Below are 15188 nucleotides of genomic sequence, written 5' to 3' on the forward strand. Positions count from 1 at the left end.
AGAGCTGGGTGTGATTAAACACAGCATCTTAGATTCTGATTAAACGATCATTCACAGAGCTGGGTGTGATTAAACAGCATCTTAGATTCTGATTAAACGATCATTCACAGAGCTGGGTGTGATTAAACACAGCATCTTAGATTCTGATTAAACGATCATTCACAGAGCTGGGTGTGATTAAACAGTATCTTAGATTCTGATTAAACGATCACTCACAGAGCTGGGTGTGATTAAACAGCATCTTAGATTCTGATTAAACGATCATTCACAGAGCTGGGTGTGATTAAACACAGCATCTTAGATTCTGATTAAACGATCATTCACAGAGCTGGGTGTGATTAAACAGCATCTTAGATTCTGATTAAACGATCATTCACAGAGCTGGGTGTGATTAAACACAGCATCTTAGATTCTGATTAAACGATCACTCACAGAGCTGGGTGTGATTAAACACAGCATCTTAGATCCTGATTAAACGATCACTCACAGAGCTGGGTGTGATTAAACAGCATCTTAGATCCTGATTAAATGATCACTCACAGAGCTGGGTGTGATTAAACAGTATCTTAGATCCTGATTGAACGATCATTCACAGAGCTAGGTGTGATTAAACACAGCATCTTAGATCCTGATTAAACGATCACTCACAGAGCTGGGTGTGATTAAACAGCATCTTAGATCCTGATTAAACAATCATTCGCAGAGCTGGGTGTGATTAAACACAGCATCTTAGATCCTGATTAAACGATCACTCACAGAGCTGGGTGTGATTAAACAGCATCTTAGATCCTGATTAAACGATCACTCACAGAGCTGGGTGTGATTAAACAGCATCTTAGATCCTGATTAAACGATCACTCACAGAGCTGGGTGTGATTAAACAGCATCTTAGATCCTGATTAAACGATCACTCACAGAGCTGGGTGTGATTAAACACAGCATCTTAGATCCTGATTAAACGATCACTCACAGAGCTGGGTGTGATTAAACACAGCATCTTAGATTCTGATTAAATGATCACTCACAGAGCTGGGTGTGATTAAACAGTATCTTAGATTCTGATTAATGTTCTGACATGGAATAGGCCCACATACTGCACATCACTCAAACCCTCTCTTCACCCATTACGAGTGGGTTGAGTAACTGGATGTGTTGGTCACGAGCCCTGGTCTTTTAAGGTCAGAGGCCCCTTTTCCAGTAATCTATTATGACACAAGCATTCTCTGCCCACCCATTTCTGATTGCCGATATTATTAGAATGAAATTGTTTTGCGGCAGACAGGAGGGCCTTTGCCTTCAAAACAAAAGTCATTGATATCTTAACATGGTGATTATGGGGCATCCGGAATTCAATGATATTCACATGCAAAGAATCAAACAGGTGTATGCTTGTGTAATGGTGGCTAGAGCTTTTTATTTTCCTTATATCCAAATATAACAAGGTAAGGAGTTAAGATAAGAATATAAGGACATAAGAAAGTTTACAAACGAGAGGAGTCCGTTCGGCCCATCTTGCTTGTTTGGTTGTTAGCAGCTTATTGATCCCAGAATCTCATCAAGCAGCTTCTTGAAGGATCCCAGGGTGTCGGCTTCAACAACATTACTGAGGAGTTGGTTCCAGACCCTCACAATTTTCTGTGTAAAAAAAGTGCCTCCTATTTTCTGTTCTGAATGCCCCTTAATCTAATCTCCATTTGTGACCCCTGGTCCTTGTTTCTTTTTTCAGGTCGAAAAAGTCCCCTGGGTCGACATTGTCAATACCTTTTAGAATTTTGAATGCTTGAATAAGATCACCACATAGTCTTCTTTGTTCAAGACTGAATAGATTCAAATCTTTTAGTCTGTCCGCATACGACATGCCTTTTAAACCCGGGATAATTCTGGTCACTCTTCTTTGCACTCTTTCTAGAGCAACAATATCCTTTTTGTAGCGATCTGACCAGAACTGAACACAATATTCTAGATGAGGTCTTACTCATAAAGGCTTGTGACTCATCCACCTACAAACAGGCATGCTTCCCTGGAAAAACTAAAAACAATTTAGAGACCTGAATTGCTTTGGTGTCCTAAGATAGCATGGAGCAACAATATTGCATATGTGTGTGAGTAATGTATCAACTTTTGTAGAAAGAATGAAACAGTTTAATTGCATGCAGGTAATATTCAAGACTAATAAAAGATTAGGCAAAGCATACACCTTATGAAGGGAATTTTGTCACTGTCGCACTAGATGACACCACTAAATACTGTGCTAGAAGATTGAAATCGTTTCCATGTAATATATTGCTTTTTTTGCATATGAAAAATATGGTGGCTATAGTCCAGGGGTCCTTAAAGTTGTGCTTGTGGGTCAATTTGGGCCTGCAAGACCGAGAGTGTATGTACTGGTACTGTGGGTGAAATTAAGTAAAGTGGTGGCTCTGGCAGGGAACTCACTCACTGTAGATGAAATCCTGTAAACATCAAGCATATTTTAGATGCTTCCAATAACTGATCAAATCATCAGTCGAATAGGTAGTTTCTTATTTGTCACTTGATAAACAATATGTCCAATGAATGTCAAGGAAGTGATTTATATCTTACCTCAATCCATTAAGTCTCAGCTGTGCGCTAGAGTTTGCCTCCTCCTCCCCAACCTCCACCTGCTGTTTGGCTTCATCATGGTTCAATTTCATACCTTGAAAGGTGAGGATACCAAATAAAGTAGTGTAAAATATCTATATTGCAGAAGTGTGGTTTAGTCTGTTTTAATAAATAATCTATCGCACGAGTTTCTTGACTGAACTAAAGGCAATCTGATACTCTCCAGTTTTGTGCTATTTGATAAAGCTGTGTTTTAATGTTATGTTATTTAACATTTTTAAATACGTTAGTTAGTTAAATGACAAAAGAGAAAGAAATGTCATGTCCTCGACCTAATGAGGATTTTAAAAAGGTGCCTGTGACCAAACAGCTTTTGTGGACCACGCTAGTCTAATAGGGAGGTAGGCTTTCAGAGAAAGAGGATTCATTTCCCTGCAGTCTGCTTTTATTTACTTTAACTGGTCATTATGCACTGGTGTCTTTCTTCATACATTGAGGGTGTTGCCCTGAGAGAGACAGGAAGAGTTCCAAGCATGTGCTCTCATTAAGCCCTCAGAGCACAACATTGATTTAGTGTAAGTTGGTTACCATTGTATCCTGTAGTACAATGACCCTGTTCTTAGAGAGCACCAGAAACTAGGGGATGATTACCAACTATACTGTTATACACAAAGGTCAATAACCTTTCATTTAATAATGAGGCTGTGTGGTCCAGTGGTTAAAGAAACAGGCTTGTAATCAGGAGGTCCCCAGTTCAAATCCTCCCTCAGTCACTGACTCATTGTGTGACTCTGAGCAAGTCACTTAACCTCCTTGTGCTCCGTCTTTTGGGTGAGACGTAATTGTAAGTGACTCTGCAGCTGATGCATAGTTCACACACCCTAGTCTCTGTAAGTCGCCTTAGATAAAGGCATCTGCTAAATAAACAAATAATAATAAATAATTTATCATATAACTACAGGTAGTTTTTATCTAGTCTGTATTTTGCTGGAGAAAAGAAACATCCAGGTTTCTGTGGATTATCTCAAGTAATATTTTTAAATATATTTTTCACTTTTTATTAAGCATGTTTCACATTCAATGGCTGCATGTGTATTTTATATTGTTTAAAACAAAATATGGACAGAAAATCATACTAGTGTGTGTATATATATATATCATCATCATCATCATTTTCAATCCGCTGCTGGATGAAGGCCTCCCCAAAATTCTTCCACAAAAGCCTGTCTGCTGCATCCCTCATCCACATTGCTCCGGCATGTTTCCTAATTTAATCTTGACATCTTCTTGGAGGTCTTCTTGGTTGCTTTATATCTCTTGGGAATATATATATATATATATATATATATATATATATATATATATATATATATATATATATATACATATATACACACAGTTGTAGTCAAAAATTTACATACCGCAATGGAAATTTATAATTAATAGGAAAAATCTTTTGTAGCAAAAGTTTTGCTTTTGTGGATGAGCAAAAAAGGTTACAAGAAATAGATGTCTACAATTATTCATTTCAGATTATTATTATTTTTTTTACAAAACTCAAAAAATGCTAATTCAAAAGTATTCATACCCTGGCAAGGAAAAATGAAATTAGGAGCTAGTTGAGGCGCCTTCAGCAATAATAGCCTCTTTTAAATGATTAGGATATTTGTCAGTGAACTTTTAGCATGATTCTTTTGTGATTTTTGACCATTCTTCAATACAAAATTGTTCCAGTTCATTCAAATTCTGAGGACTTCTCTTGTGCACTGCCTTCTTCAACTCATACCAAAGATTCTCAATCGGATTTAGATCGGGACTTTGACTAGGCCATTCCAAAACCTTGATTTTATTCTTCTTTAACCATTCTGAAGTAGATTTTGATGTGTTTTGGATCGTTTTTTTTGTGTTGGAATGTCCAGTTGCGCTTTTAACTAAATTTCCTGTGCCATTAGAGGAGAAACATCCCCATAGAAGGATATTACCACCTCCGTGCTTGACAGTAGGTATGGTGTTCTTTTCTTTGTATGCCTCCAAATGTAACGACTATCAGCGTGACCAGATAGGTCGATTTTTGTTTCATCACTCCACAAAACCTTTGACCAGAACATATCCATCATTCAAATGCCATTTTGCAAACTTTAACCAATTGTCCTTGTGATGTTTTCCTAAGAGTGGCTGTTTCCTTGGCCTGCGACCATTGAGACCTTCACCATGCAATACTCGACCTATGGTTGAAATGGAAACCCCAGTCCCACTTGCAGCCAATTTAATAGTTAAAATTGAGATACTCAAATGATTGGAATCCTTCTCCAGCTTTATGGCAATATAGCGCTTTACTTTTTCCCATATTGACTTATTGGTAATGACAGCAATCATCCTATGCCTAACCCTTTTATACTCTCTAAGAATGTTCACCTACAATCCAGCATTTTCTACTTTTCTAGAATTAGGTTCTGCATTATTATATTGAAATTTCTAGCACCTTGTAGACAATACTATCATAGCATCAAAGGGTATGAATACTTTTGATTTAGTATTTTTTGGAGTTTTGCAAAGAAAATTGCCGAAATAAATAATTGTAGATTTGTCTATTTTTTGTAACTTCTTTACTCATCCACAAAAGCAAAACTTTTGCTACAAAAGATTTTTCCTAAAATTCTTTGATAATTTTTTAGAATTATAAATTTCCATTGGGGTATGTACACTTTTGACTACAACTGTATATAGATAGATAGATAGAATAACATATGTGCTGCCGTGCATTACAAGACAATATTTCATTGAGGGTTTCTGTGACATCATAAACTGTGAGAGCGCAGCTCGAATGGTTTATGAAACGGCACAGAACCCTGAGATTACATATTTTCTCCTAGTGCACTGCAGCCCATATATAATTTTTTATATTACATGGATTTTTAAAATATGATAATATATGTTGTTGTTCAAGATATATATATGTCAATACTACTCAGAATAGAAAGTACCTTTCTGGGTTTATAGGCTACTCACTCCAGTCCCCACCGTCTTTTCATAACATATAAACACAATAATAAATGTTGAATTCATTATAGTATTGTTGTACTCTTTAAAAAGATGCCACCTACTGGGTCAATAAAGAAAAAAATAAACAAGGCAGTTGCTTCAGGAAATGTAGCTCTTTATTTGCAGCAATCCCAATCCCCAGTTTCACAGTCTGATCAGAGCCTCTGTAGGAAGGCCCTGCCCCTACAGAAATGTTGCTAGGAGACAGCAGAGAGCAGCTTCCACAGCAGCAGGCTTCTAGGAGCTCAGTCCATACACACAGTGCCAGGTTTGTATTCGCTGACTTTTTTTTTCGTTAGCTGCAAGAATATGACTTGCATCACAAATGTATATATGTATATATATATATATATATATATATATATATATATATATATACATATATACATTTGTGATGCAAGTCATATTCTTGGACTGGAGAGGAGGGCTATAAATATTTGCAAGCCTTTTATTATGCGTTATTCACGTATGAAAAAAAAAAACGCAATATACTACCAGTGCAACAGGTTCTAACGTTTCTGGAGCAAAATAGGTTTTATGGGTATGATTCGCCAAATATTTTGGTCGCAGCATATGTAAATACCTAAACAAATAAATAACAGAAAATGTTTTTAGTTCATTTTGCAAGTTTTTTTCTTTCTTTTGTAGTATGTTTTGTAATTCATTTTCTGTTCAGCAATTTTTTCATTCAGCCATTTCATCTTGTTTGTTAGAGTAGTGGTGGAGGGCGTTCCTTTGAAGAGGGGTGGGATTGACAGTGATGTGAACCAATCACATGACAGATGGAGACTATTGCTGGTGGCGTAAGGATGTTAGGGCAATAGTTCAATCTATTTTTCCTCCTATGATGAGGTTTTGACCAATCAACAGCCCAAAATTTCCAACCACTGATACATATACACACATGTACACACACTGGTAAAAAAATGTGTCAGAGCTCTTAATGTCACCAACATATTTAGCATTCATGATTTATATAACACAACAAATAAGTGCCTACCTCAAATGGTTTCTATGAGGCTTTGACACCGTGGCAGCTTCATATGCCTAAAGAGGATTTAGAGTTTCACAAAACAACCCCACAAAATGTAATCAAAAACATCATATTTTATTCCAAAATAGAACACACAAAACAGTTGCAATGAAAAACTGTACAATATAAAACTCTATTTTTCTAACATTCATCATTTAATATAGCTTACCCATAGCTACTTTAAGTATTAAATCAATTCTTATTATTATAATACAAAACATTTTTAAAAATCAACAGTGTTGGCCATCTTCTTTCCTCTCATTAGAAAGTGTTGTATAAATTATCAGTAGCAGGATTTTGTTTTTATTATTGTTACTTCTTATGGCTGCTTAGTCCCTTTCAGCATTCTACACGACACCAGAGAAGCATCACGTGAATTTATATGTAGGATTGTTAAGGAAATCATGTGAAGGGTTCAAAAAGTTGCAGTGACTTAATCCTAACCAGACAGTTTAAAAACAAACAAACAAAAAAAAACACTAGACTGCACTTTAACACACTTTACAAGATCCCTTCTTTCAGCTATCCTTGTTTCTGTACAATTACAGGTGTCTAGACATTCCAACACTAGAATTTGAAAGTATTCTCCAAGACCAAGTTGTTGAGTTGACATTTACAGTATTTTCTTCTTTCTTTCATTAAAAGAGCACAATTCGATTTCATTTACTGTGCCAAGTCGTGCGTTATTGTCTTGACACAAATATATTTTAAGAGCAGCTGCAGCCACCTCACGTGTATTTAAAATAAAGATTGATATTGAACAGCCAGCACAGTTGGAAGATCACTTGATGTCACGTGATTTGAATGTGCATAGCCAGGAAAAAAAAGAAGAGACAATTTGAAACTACTGGGAGCAACATAACCTACTCAGAAACATAAAATAAGTATTAGACATTTAAAATGTCATTTAAACCTGCCTACTCCATATATTCAAGACTTTATGTACAAGCTTCAAAGAAAGGATATGATTCATAATCCATGGTTTGCGTGAGCACTCCGGTCAGGATAAATTCTGCATTATGGACATCTGAAAACAATAAACATGCATAAATATTAGAAATAAAAAAAAACAACCTCTAAATAAATTACAGGCAGGCACAGTTTCTGGATAAGGTCAGGCTCACATAAAGCATTTAATTAAACACATTCTAATTTTGGTACTGAAAACTGTGAGTAAAGTACATTTCAACAGATGTTGGACAGCAATAACTGAAAGGCCAAAAGACGGCACAAATATGTAATGAACAGCTTTTTACCTATATTTTTTGCAAAATATTCTCTGCACAAGTGAAGATCATTTTCACAAGAGATCAGGATAATTTCAGGTAAGCTCTGAGAAAGAAAAATGTGTTAATTATCACAATAACATTCAGTAAAATCTTGGATAATAATAATAACTAGTCACGGGCCATGACATTTTTTTATAGAGCACAGATGGCTTACTATATGTGTTCCATAGTAACCATGGCCCTTTTAGCCAGTTTTGTATGTTGATGATGTCATCGAATATGGCCACCATGTTTTTTTATTGTAGTAACTTCCCTTGAACAACCTTTAAAAGACAACCGTACTAGGATCATGTGTAACAATTCTTGGTTCAATTGGACTAGTGGTTTGGGAGAAGAAGATCTTTGTAGTTTGTGATTATGACATCTGTACCGTGCGATTTTGACGTCATGCAGCATGGCCGCCATACCACACAACCTATCAGCTTCTTACGAACACCAGTTAATCTTGAACTATCTCTCAACAACTATACCAACTTTCAGCACTCTGCAATAAGTGCTTTTCGAAAGACGAAATTTTACATTTAGGCAAAATGTTATTTTTATTTTTAATTTATTATTATTATTATTATTATTATTATTAATCCCAGCAACAACATTAGGCTTCACTGCCCTATGGGCCTGGAAGCCTAATAAAGTTCCAATTTCTTCCGTTTTTATCAGTAGCCAGGTTCAGTATGCAATCACTCCAACAAAATACTCACATTTCAAAGAAAGAACAGCCCTTTGTTTTTTAATGCAGTTTTGTACCCACCAATCTAAAAGTGCTCAATACAGAAGTCACCAGACTGCAGTAAACATACCTTGTTCTGCTTGTGCTCCATGATTTTGCGGAAGGATGGCTGTTTAGCCAACAGCTTTCCACCAGCACACTCCACTATGGCTTTCATTGTTGTAAGGCTAGGGCAGATCCCAGGAGTGATGTAGAAAAATTTCCCCTTAAAAAAAACACAATAGCTTAATTATTTATCAAGAAAAGCAGTTGTACCCTGTATCATGTCCAGCACACAGTTGTAAGATGAAGTAGTATAGGGAAATAAAACAATTTAAAAAATGCAAATTAGGTGCCATAACACTAATTAATTTGAAATAAAATACCTAAATCACAACTTTTCACTAACTGTTAGAGAAGCCTCATTTTAAAAGAGCATATTTTTTAACCCCTCTTTACCTTAGCGCAATCATTTTGAATAGAGAACCAGCAATAGCAAGATCTGTTTTATTGTAGCTGTCTGCTATGACAAAATGGCAAGGGCTATAGTTAGTTTGCTTCTGCTTGTTTTTTTGCAGTTTTCTTGTGCTGAAAAGTTACCTTAAACAGTGGAGCAGCATGTGCCCTCTTCAGTGATTCTTCTAAACTGAAACAGAACAGCACCTCTGCCTCAGCATCCCTCAGCATGAAGTTTTGCTCATCTGAGAAAAACACATACTTTAACATATGACGTTCAATCCTTAATCCCACATCCCACAAGCACGGCAGAGATGTACAGCTGTGGCCAAAAGTTTAGCATCACCCTATAGAATTCAATAATTTTGCTTTATAAAGTTGAATGAAACCTGCTGAATAATGTTATGTTAACATATTGAATTACATACTGCTTTGTAGTTTTCCATATACTTCACTAAAAAAAACTGACAAACCTTGAAAAACAGGACATTTCGAAATCCAACATGAAATACTGTACTACAATTATGGCTTCCAGTAGACACTTGCGCTATCATTTTGTAGTTTCTTTGATGATATGATGTTAAATAAAATATCTAAAATTATGTTTAATATATATATGAAATTCCTTGTTTTTAATATTTCATTTACAAAATAATCTGGGACCTTTAATTTCTACCTTTTCAAACAGTGTAGACACAAAAGGAGTGATTCCTTAGAAGACTGTAAATCTAAATACTCAAAACAGAAAACTGCATTCTATACATCAATAAATTCTTGGGAAATATATTTCCCCTGAGGAGTAATAAGCATAATAAAAAGGATCATCATAATTAGTGCTTTTCAGTGGAGGACACTTACCAGCAAACTGTTGGCTTTTAAAACTTTCTTCTAGCCATTCCGGGGTAACTATGTGCTTCACGATTGACATAGCTGTCAGGAACTTTACAGTTCTCGTCACTTTGCTTGCAATTAGATGAGTACACTTCTGTGCATTTTCTGCAAGTTCTCCTCCGAGGAAGTATAATTTCTAACAGGAGAGAAATAATAATAATAATAATAATAATAATAATAATAATTACTTTTTTTCTGTAGATATAACCTTTGCCTCTAAGTTACAAGACTCATTCACAAAGACTAATGTTTTCTTAGAGTTGAGACAAAATGCATTTGCATCATTAGGGTTACTTGCATATCAACTGCATATCAAGCCTACATTTGTTCTCTGTTACTGACAATTATTCATCTCCAGTTAAAATGAAACTTGGTACTAACAGGTTAAACAAAAACATATTTCAAATTACCACATTGTAAACATTGTGATATAACCAGTTGTCTACAAACGTTAAACTAGAAATGTTACCTTGATATACTGCTGAACCTGTGCTGGTTCAAACCCAGTGAAAAGCATGGCAGGGGTTGATTCTGGTGGCAGCTTTTTACTGGGAAGTGGCAAATCTTCAACCCTATAGAAACGAGGACAGGTTCATACAAGTTGGTAAAGGGTCATTATAAATAAAGCCACAACACCTTGCATAGCAATCTGCAACAGGTAAAAGTAAGCTTGCTACAAATCAACCTCAAACCCAAACCCATATACAACTATGTAAATATCTGACATTTGGGTCTGAATGAAATGAAAACATGAAGTAAAATGGGTATGTGAGCTGTATTGTTGATGGGATACCCACGCTCGAACTTGACCGATCAAATCAGAGAATACAGTGTCCAGTACTAAGCCAATGTTACAAAGCATCAGGTCTTTAATATCCGGAAACCAAAAGGTCACATGACCACAATAAGCCTGCTGTATTAGGTCACTGGTAAACTTACCATTAGATTGTGCGAGAGGAACTTCCAGAATATTGAAAATCTGAAATCAGCACCTCAGTGTTACATCAGATATTAGCAGTTAAAATAGCTGCACAGGTATTACAAATGTATTACTCGAACATACAAAAATGAGTACATACGTAAATGGACTGTCCCTCACTTGTTAATCAAATGGTACCTCCTATATTCTTTACTGCAGTATATACAAGCTGCATATCCCTGGTTACTGCTGTACAGGGCAGTAGTGCACTTTCCTTCTTGCTTACCTGGGCTTTTTTGCAGGAGGTTGGAGGCCATGTTCATTCGGTTTCTGTTTTGGGTGCAGACGCAAGCTCTGTTGGAAACGAGTACAATATAATTTTAAAAAGCATGTGAACTCAATGTCCTCTACTACGGGCATTCATTTCATTTACTTGAAACACCACAACCTTGTTCCCTTAAGAAAAGGCATTGCACTGAATCCAAAATGTGCACTTGAAAGCTAGCTTTCGATTGCCTTTTTACTTCAGGGCTGATTAGACTGAAATTGGATTTCAGGACAGATGTCAGACAGAGACAAGCAATCGGTTTCTTTAAATCCCAAAAGCTGCATGCTATTAGACTGCATTAAAAAATATATAGCTGAACCTTTTAACCCTTTGCGGTCCATTTATTCAGCACCTGTCAGGCACGTCAGGTCCAATTTATTTTCACACGCACCGTTTATTTTACATGTGCTGCTTAAAAGTAATTTTATTCATAGTAAAACGGGTTTAAAAGGCACTGCATATCAACAAGACACTCAGTACTGCATCTCCAGCCCTGCCCCACTCTTTGTTCACTGTATTTTTCACATCTCTCTTCATAGTAGTGTATACTGATAAATCATCTCCTGATCAATCCAAACTCCTCAATAATGCGATCCAAGCCATTATTTTATTACTATAACATCTCAAAAAGCTTGGCAAACGTCTGTGATATTCTTTGACTCTCGGCTTCTATCGGTCTCACTCGGCTATTGAAAGGTTTTCTCGTCTTATTATATGCATCATGTTTGTACCCATTCATAAGCTATCGTTTTAAAATGACAATATCAAAAAGATATCATGCAAAGGAAACCAATGCATAAATGAGGTCTGAAAAAGAACACACATTCTACTGTAGCGTGTTTCTCTCCTGTCTTTAAGAAGTCATTTGACAGGATTCAGAGTTTAATTTACTCCCAAGATATGGTATGAATAATACTTTGCTTTACAGATAGATAGTCCCCAAGATAAAAAAACAAACAAACAAACAAACAAACCAACATGTGTTGTGCAAAAAGAGTTACAAATGCACATAAAAATAAAAAATAAAAATCTAGGTTGGTGGAATCACATTATCAAAGCCAGTGTGCAGTGTTAAGCAGCACAGTCTGCCGTAGTGCGGAAAACCTCCTCTGCTGTATGTTTCTTCTAGATGAAGATTTGTGGATAGTATAGAAATACCACTTTCTTTTGGCTGCTTTATTCCACACTACATTACAATACCATCTTGTTTCAATAGCTAACAACAATAAACAGAAGAGAACAAACACCACTTACCATTAAGAGTTCTTGTGATATTTTTAATGGTATCCGCCAAGCAGCTGCATAAAAAACAAACGTTTCATATTACAAAATCATGCATTTCTGTTTTACATTGGACTTTAAATACATTAGTTTCAATCCATTACTGTCTCATTCTACCAACCTTTTCCAAACAGTAATAACTATTCCATTGTTCCACAGGTATGTAAAAACTAAATCTACATACTTTGTGGTTTCCACTGTTAGAGAACATATCGCTTTGCACTGAAGTTGATATCATATGGAAGCTGCTTAAGGAAATTGTCTGCATTTATGTAAAACTTTTGAAACCCTATATTTCAAATTTTAATGGAAATATTAATAGAAGCTTCCCTCAACTTACTGATTGTAATTTTAATAAATACATGGCAACACTTTCACTCACAAAAAACAGATATTGCCTACTGTGGCTTCAGCACCAAAAGTATTTTAGTTCCTGGTCCAATTCCACGATTTGGGGTCCATTGCAATAAGAAACATGTCTACTACTTCTACACCTGAGAAAGAACTCATTAGCGGTCCATTTATTCAGCGCCCATCATGTGCGTCAGGTCCAATTTATTTTCACACGCGGTTTATTTTACACACGCTGTTTAAAAGTATTTTTTTCACAGTAAAACAGGTTTAAAAGGCACTGCATATCAACAGGACACTCAGTACTGCATCTCCAGCCCTGCCCCACCCCTTGTTCGCTGTATTTATCACGTACCTCTTCATAGTCGTGTATACTGAGAAATAATCTCCTGATCACTCGTTTTATCACCAAACTCCTCAATAATGCGATCCAAGTCATTATTTTATTACTATAACATCTCAAAAAGCTTGGCAAATGTCCATGATATTCTTTGAGCGCTGGATGCGGAAGCAACTATCTTGTTTGTTTATGTCCTTGTTAGGTCTGTGGTGCAGTGACTGTGTGTATTGCTCAGATCCGCCCCCTTTTTTTTGTTTGTTTTCAGCTTCTCTCGGCTCCTATCAGTCTCACTCGGCCATTGAAATGCTTTCTCGGCTTTTTCCGGAGAAAAAACAAACAACTAGAGACCTGTGCTTGACGTCTTTTTGATGATGTCGGACAGGGTAAGAAAAGGGATGTCGGATAGGGTAAGAAAAGGGACATCGGACAGGAAAGGGAAAATTGTAATGTCGGACCTGGTTCGTCATAGGACCGCAAAGGATTAAGAGCCAAATGCAGTTCACCTGTTTTAAAATACAACGTAACACTTACCTAAAAGATTTGAAACGAGGTGCTGATTGGGAGCTAGAGGATCCTGAAGACTGAATACTGAATAACGACTGTGCTGAATCTGCCGTAATGCTTCAAAGTTTCCAAGAAGGATATCACACAACCACTGGGCATTTACACAGGGAATCCGCCATTCTTTGGCCTTTTCATATTTTAACCCGCTGGGTCTGAATAGGGAACAAATATGTGAAAGTTCATAGACAGTCCAGCAACACTGTAAAATGTGAAGACAATGCTAGCATTGTATCTCCTGTACTATACTGAGAATGTACATAAAGGGTAAACTTGTGCCAGACTTTTTTTTTATCAAACTTGGATAAGCATTTCTCTAACTTCGACGTGTAGCTTATTCAAAAGTATTACAGGTATACTTACTCTTTGCAGACTAGCACTGTATTACTGCGACACAAATAACCAGTGTATTTTGCCCCTGCCATATAAGCCATTAACTTGAGGTCATCCCGATCAGTATCCACAAACCCAGTCACAGAAATGATCTGCAAGTAGGAGATTATTGTATCACAATACATAAAACGATACACCTTACAGTATAGTTAGCATGCAATATTCATGAATGGATATCCAAGCCAACAAAATGAACAGCCTTACCACTGATCACTGTTGCTATATAGTTCAGAAATATAAATCACTGCAAACATATATATTACCAATTATTCACTTAGAATAAAAACACATTTAGTAGAATGATGCCCTCTACATTATATAATAATATCACCCAAATTGCATGCAGTTTTCCCCAGAGTTTTATTAAGGGGTATATTTATTGTCCCACCACCAGAGTTTAATTCTGCTCTCCAACAGCATTAGCACCTAATCCTGACTCAACTCTTTTTACCCTTCACCACCACTCTTCATTCCCAAAGCCAGGTTACTCACATGCTGTGAACAAGGTTTTCCTCCAGGGGGAAATGCAAAAGGAAAATGCAAGGTTCTATGGGGTGGGACCATCTTTTTCTTTTTGAGGATGGTATTCAGCCAGTGGGCAGTCACACAGCGCTTCCCCTCTCTCAAAGCCTACCAAAGCAAGGCACATCAAATACAAATGATTACTGCACATTAACTAACACCAGACCTGGGCTACAGAGGCAGAAGTTGTTACTGCTGTAGATATTATAAAGAGACCAATACATGTTTACTTAGACATAGGCCAGGAATGCTTTAAATACGAAGAACAGAAACCTCAGTTCCATGTAATAGAGAATCAATTAATCTGTTATATATAAATAATAATTTTCAATTATACTTAAATGTGATAGCAATAGATACAAATCAAATATATTAACTGCAAGGAATAAAATACATACACACAAAAAAAAAGAATGCAGAACAGGGATTTAGGAAAAGCACCAAATAATATTAGTAATGAAGACGTAACTAACAATCAGGTGTACACAGT

General features: G+C 36.3%; 1 protein-coding gene across 1 annotated transcript in view; it reads right to left on the reverse strand.

Moving 5' to 3' along the window:
* Positions 1–6712: 6712 nt before the first annotated feature.
* LOC117394888 (PAX-interacting protein 1-like) overlaps positions 6713–15188 on the reverse strand; it is a 29444-nt gene continuing 20968 nt past the window's right edge. The window contains exons 9-20 of the mRNA XM_059019049.1: positions 14669–14806; positions 14147–14268; positions 13754–13938; positions 12505–12548; positions 11209–11276; positions 10473–10575; positions 9971–10139; positions 9257–9357; positions 8748–8882; positions 7915–7990; positions 7621–7685; positions 6713–7038 (exon numbers count right to left, since the gene is read on the reverse strand). Of these exons, the coding sequence (XP_058875032.1) occupies positions 7027–7038; positions 7621–7685; positions 7915–7990; positions 8748–8882; positions 9257–9357; positions 9971–10139; positions 10473–10575; positions 11209–11276; positions 12505–12548; positions 13754–13938; positions 14147–14268; positions 14669–14806 (1218 nt within the window). The 3' untranslated portion in view covers positions 6713–7026. The remainder of the gene's footprint in view (positions 7039–7620; positions 7686–7914; positions 7991–8747; positions 8883–9256; positions 9358–9970; positions 10140–10472; positions 10576–11208; positions 11277–12504; positions 12549–13753; positions 13939–14146; positions 14269–14668; positions 14807–15188) is intronic.

The sequence above is a fragment of the Acipenser ruthenus genome, chromosome 3 (genome assembly GCF_902713425.1).
Source record: "Acipenser ruthenus chromosome 3, fAciRut3.2 maternal haplotype, whole genome shotgun sequence".
In the NCBI taxonomy this organism is placed as follows: domain Eukaryota; kingdom Metazoa; phylum Chordata; class Actinopteri; order Acipenseriformes; family Acipenseridae; genus Acipenser; species Acipenser ruthenus.